Raw genomic sequence first — 3,054 nt, 5'->3', positions numbered from 1 at the left:
CGTCCCCGGTACAATGCACGGCCCCGACGGTCTCTCTCGACGCACAGCTCAACCCGGTGATGTCATCGAAGACGAGGTCGACGAAGAGTTCGACGATTGGATCGACCAGATGCATTCCTTCGTTCACCAGATTCAGCCCCTCCCGTCCGTCCAGATGCGTGCCATCTTCACCAATGCCCGAGCCGAGGACGGCTCAGATTTCAATAGGGAGGAGGATAGCTACGAGCTAGTGCCTCGATCGGAGCAAGCGCAACTCGCAGATGCGAAGCTCGACGACGTGCTCGAGTTTCATCGAACGTTAGCGAAGCCCCACGGCATCTCCGAAGGCGTCTACGAAGGGTTCATCAAGTACTGCATGCAATTCTTCCTCGACAACGACACCCTCTGGCGCAAGGACAGTCACGGAGCACACAAGCTAGTCGTCAAGCCCGGCGATCGCCTTCGAATACTTCGAGAATGCCACGACCGCACCGCGCATCGAGGAATCTATGCAACCCGAGCCTTCATCAATGAGCGATTCTGGTGGCCGTTCCACTACGCCGACATCGCCTGGTTCGTTCGATCGTGCCATATCTGCCAGTCTCGACAAGTGCGTCAAATCCTCATTCCTCCAACCGTCGCAGTACCAGCCCCCATCTTCGCGAAAATTCACATCGACACAATGCACATGCCTGCTTCGGGCGGATACAAGTACTTGGTCCAAGGTAGATGCTCGCTCACGACTTACCCCGAGTTTCGAATGCTTCGAAAAGAGACAGCGAAGGCCCTCGCTGACTGGATCTTCGAAGACATCCTCTGTCGATGGGGCGCGCTCAGCGAGATCGTCACCGACAACGGTACGGCGTTCATCAAGGCGGCCGATTACCTTTCGAAGAAGTACCACATCAACCATATTCGAATCAGTGGGTACAATTCGAGGGCGAACGGTCTCGTCGAACGTCCGCATTTCAGCACGCGACAAGCCTTGTTCAAGACAGCCGACGGAGATGAGAAGAAATGGTCCCAAGCTGCGTATTTTGTATTTTGGTCCGAGCGCATCACAACTCGACGACGCATGGGCTGCTCACCCTATTTCGCTGTTACGGGCACCCATCCGCTCATTCCTCTCGACATCGTTGAAGCTACGTATCTGCAACCACCACCGACTTCAGTCCTTTCGACAACCGATCTCATCGCCCGTAGAGCCATTGCGCTTCAGAAACGCGTCGAGCAAGTCACCGAACTCCACTCGAAGGTCTATGAAGCACGTCGAACGGCAGCAATTCGCTTCGAGAAAGAGCACGAGCACTCGATCCAGGATTTCGACTTCAAGCGCGGAGCCCTAGTGCTCATACGCAACACGAAGATCGAGAAGTCCCTCAACCGCAAGATGCGCCCGCGATATCTAGGCCCCCTCATCGTTGTCTCGCGCAACAAGGGCGGCGCGTACATCGTGTGCGAACTCGACGGTACAGTCCTCGATCGACCCATCGCAGCATTCCGCGTCATTCCGTACTTCGCGCGCAAATCCATACCAATTCCCGAAGATCTCGAAGATGTCTCGACCGAGCGTCTTCGAGAACTCGAACTATCGAATTCTCTAGGCGACGACGACGATGATAAAGTCGAAGAAGCCGAAGAACGCGACGAATAGAGGTTCTTCCCTTACCTGTACAACCCGATACGTACTTTCTTCTCTCCATTCCTGCTCTCATGTTACGCAATATGCTTGATTTTCTCCTATGTTCTAGACCATCCCTTGTACGAATATCTTCGATTCAACTCGATAGTCGCGACATCGTTCGACGTTCTACGAACGCTTCGATTCGACCGTTGCGCGGAGGCTCACCTTAGACGAGTCCTCCTAGGCTGTGATGACAAACTGAGCCTATATTTTCATTAAGTCCATTTTCCCTCACTACGAACATTTCGATTTCACCTTCTATGCCCTTCGATCAGATTACGACTTCCTTCGAACACACTTATTTGCATTTCCTTTTCTTAGTTCCCGCTAGGTTTCGTCTAGGCCAAGGGCCGCATTTTCCATTCAACCATCTACGCAAAATTCTACGACACGACTACGACTACGATACAAAACAACTCGCGCCTAGTCCTCGTCAACAACCCCGCGCACGAACCCGATTCCCCCTTTCGCGAGCGCGTCCTTCTCCATCTTTTGAAGGTCAAGGTCCATGTCGTGGAGGAGCGCTCGACGGCGCGCGATGTGGGCACGCTCCTCGCGGATGACGCGGATGATCCCCCGAGATTCATCGTCGAGGTCGAGCGCATCGAGGTCGTCCTGCTCGAGCCCAAGGCGGCTGGCCCCATCGAGAGGCCGTCGTAGAAGGGGGCGCGGAGGCTCGTCGACGCGACGCTTCTTCAAACCACCCGAGTCCGCGATCGAAGGTCCAGGAGAGGCCGGCCGAACTACGAAGTCGTCAGCGAAGGCCTAGGACAAGAAGAAGAAACGACTTACTGCGCTTCTTTGTGGTTGATCCCCCGCCGCGCGTCTTCTTTGTTTTGCCCAGGACAGACACTTTGTCGAAGTAGCAGCCCTGTTGGAACTGCGCGCACCTATCGCAGGTCGTAGCGTTCTCGGACCACACGCAATCGACCGGGGCCGAGCGGTAGCCGGCGCAACGGTCGCACTATCGAAAAGTTAGCTTCGAACCGCTTCGACGAAGAGTCGAGCTTACCTTCTGTCCCGACTGGCGCTTCTCAATCGCCGCGGCGGCCATGTCGACCTCGGTCATCGCGAGCGGACGTTCGACCGTCCGAGGAGTCTTCTACGAAAGAGAGATTAGTCACCGAACGACGATAGAAGACAATACTTACGATCGAAGGGTCGTCCGACAGTTCGGCGACTTCCTCGTCGACCCTCGCGCGCCCCTTCCCCTTGTCGACACCGGCAGGCGCGGGGTCAGAAAGAAGGCCTTCGGCGGCCGCGATCCGCGCCAACTCCTCATCAGCGGCCTCTTGCGCGCGACGTTCGTCTTCGAGGCGCCGTTCCTCTTCCTCCTTCCGACGCCGTTCGTCTTCGAGGCGACGTTCCTCGGCGGCCTTCGCACGCTTCGC

The 3,054-nt window shown here is 56.1% G+C and overlaps 1 protein-coding gene across 1 annotated transcript; it reads right to left on the bottom strand.

The window, feature by feature from the left end:
- Nucleotides 1-2,086: 2,086 nt before the first annotated feature.
- Nucleotides 2,087-3,039, bottom strand: POSPLADRAFT_1063297 (hypothetical protein; the record flags this gene model as incomplete). The annotated part of the gene is made up of 4 exons (XM_024481635.1): nt 2,087-2,406; nt 2,456-2,627; nt 2,676-2,765; nt 2,815-3,039. Coding segments are annotated over 4 exons (807 nt in total), but the record flags the coding sequence as incomplete, so codon positions are not given.
- Between the last annotated feature and the right edge of the window lie 15 nt (nt 3,040-3,054).

Source organism: Postia placenta (assembly GCF_002117355.1).
Source record: "Postia placenta MAD-698-R-SB12 unplaced genomic scaffold POSPLAscaffold_188, whole genome shotgun sequence".
NCBI lineage: Eukaryota > Fungi > Basidiomycota > Agaricomycetes > Polyporales > Adustoporiaceae > Rhodonia > Rhodonia placenta.
The sequence above is the reverse complement of the archived record's forward strand: the minus strand, read 5'-3'. Positions and strand labels throughout refer to the sequence as shown.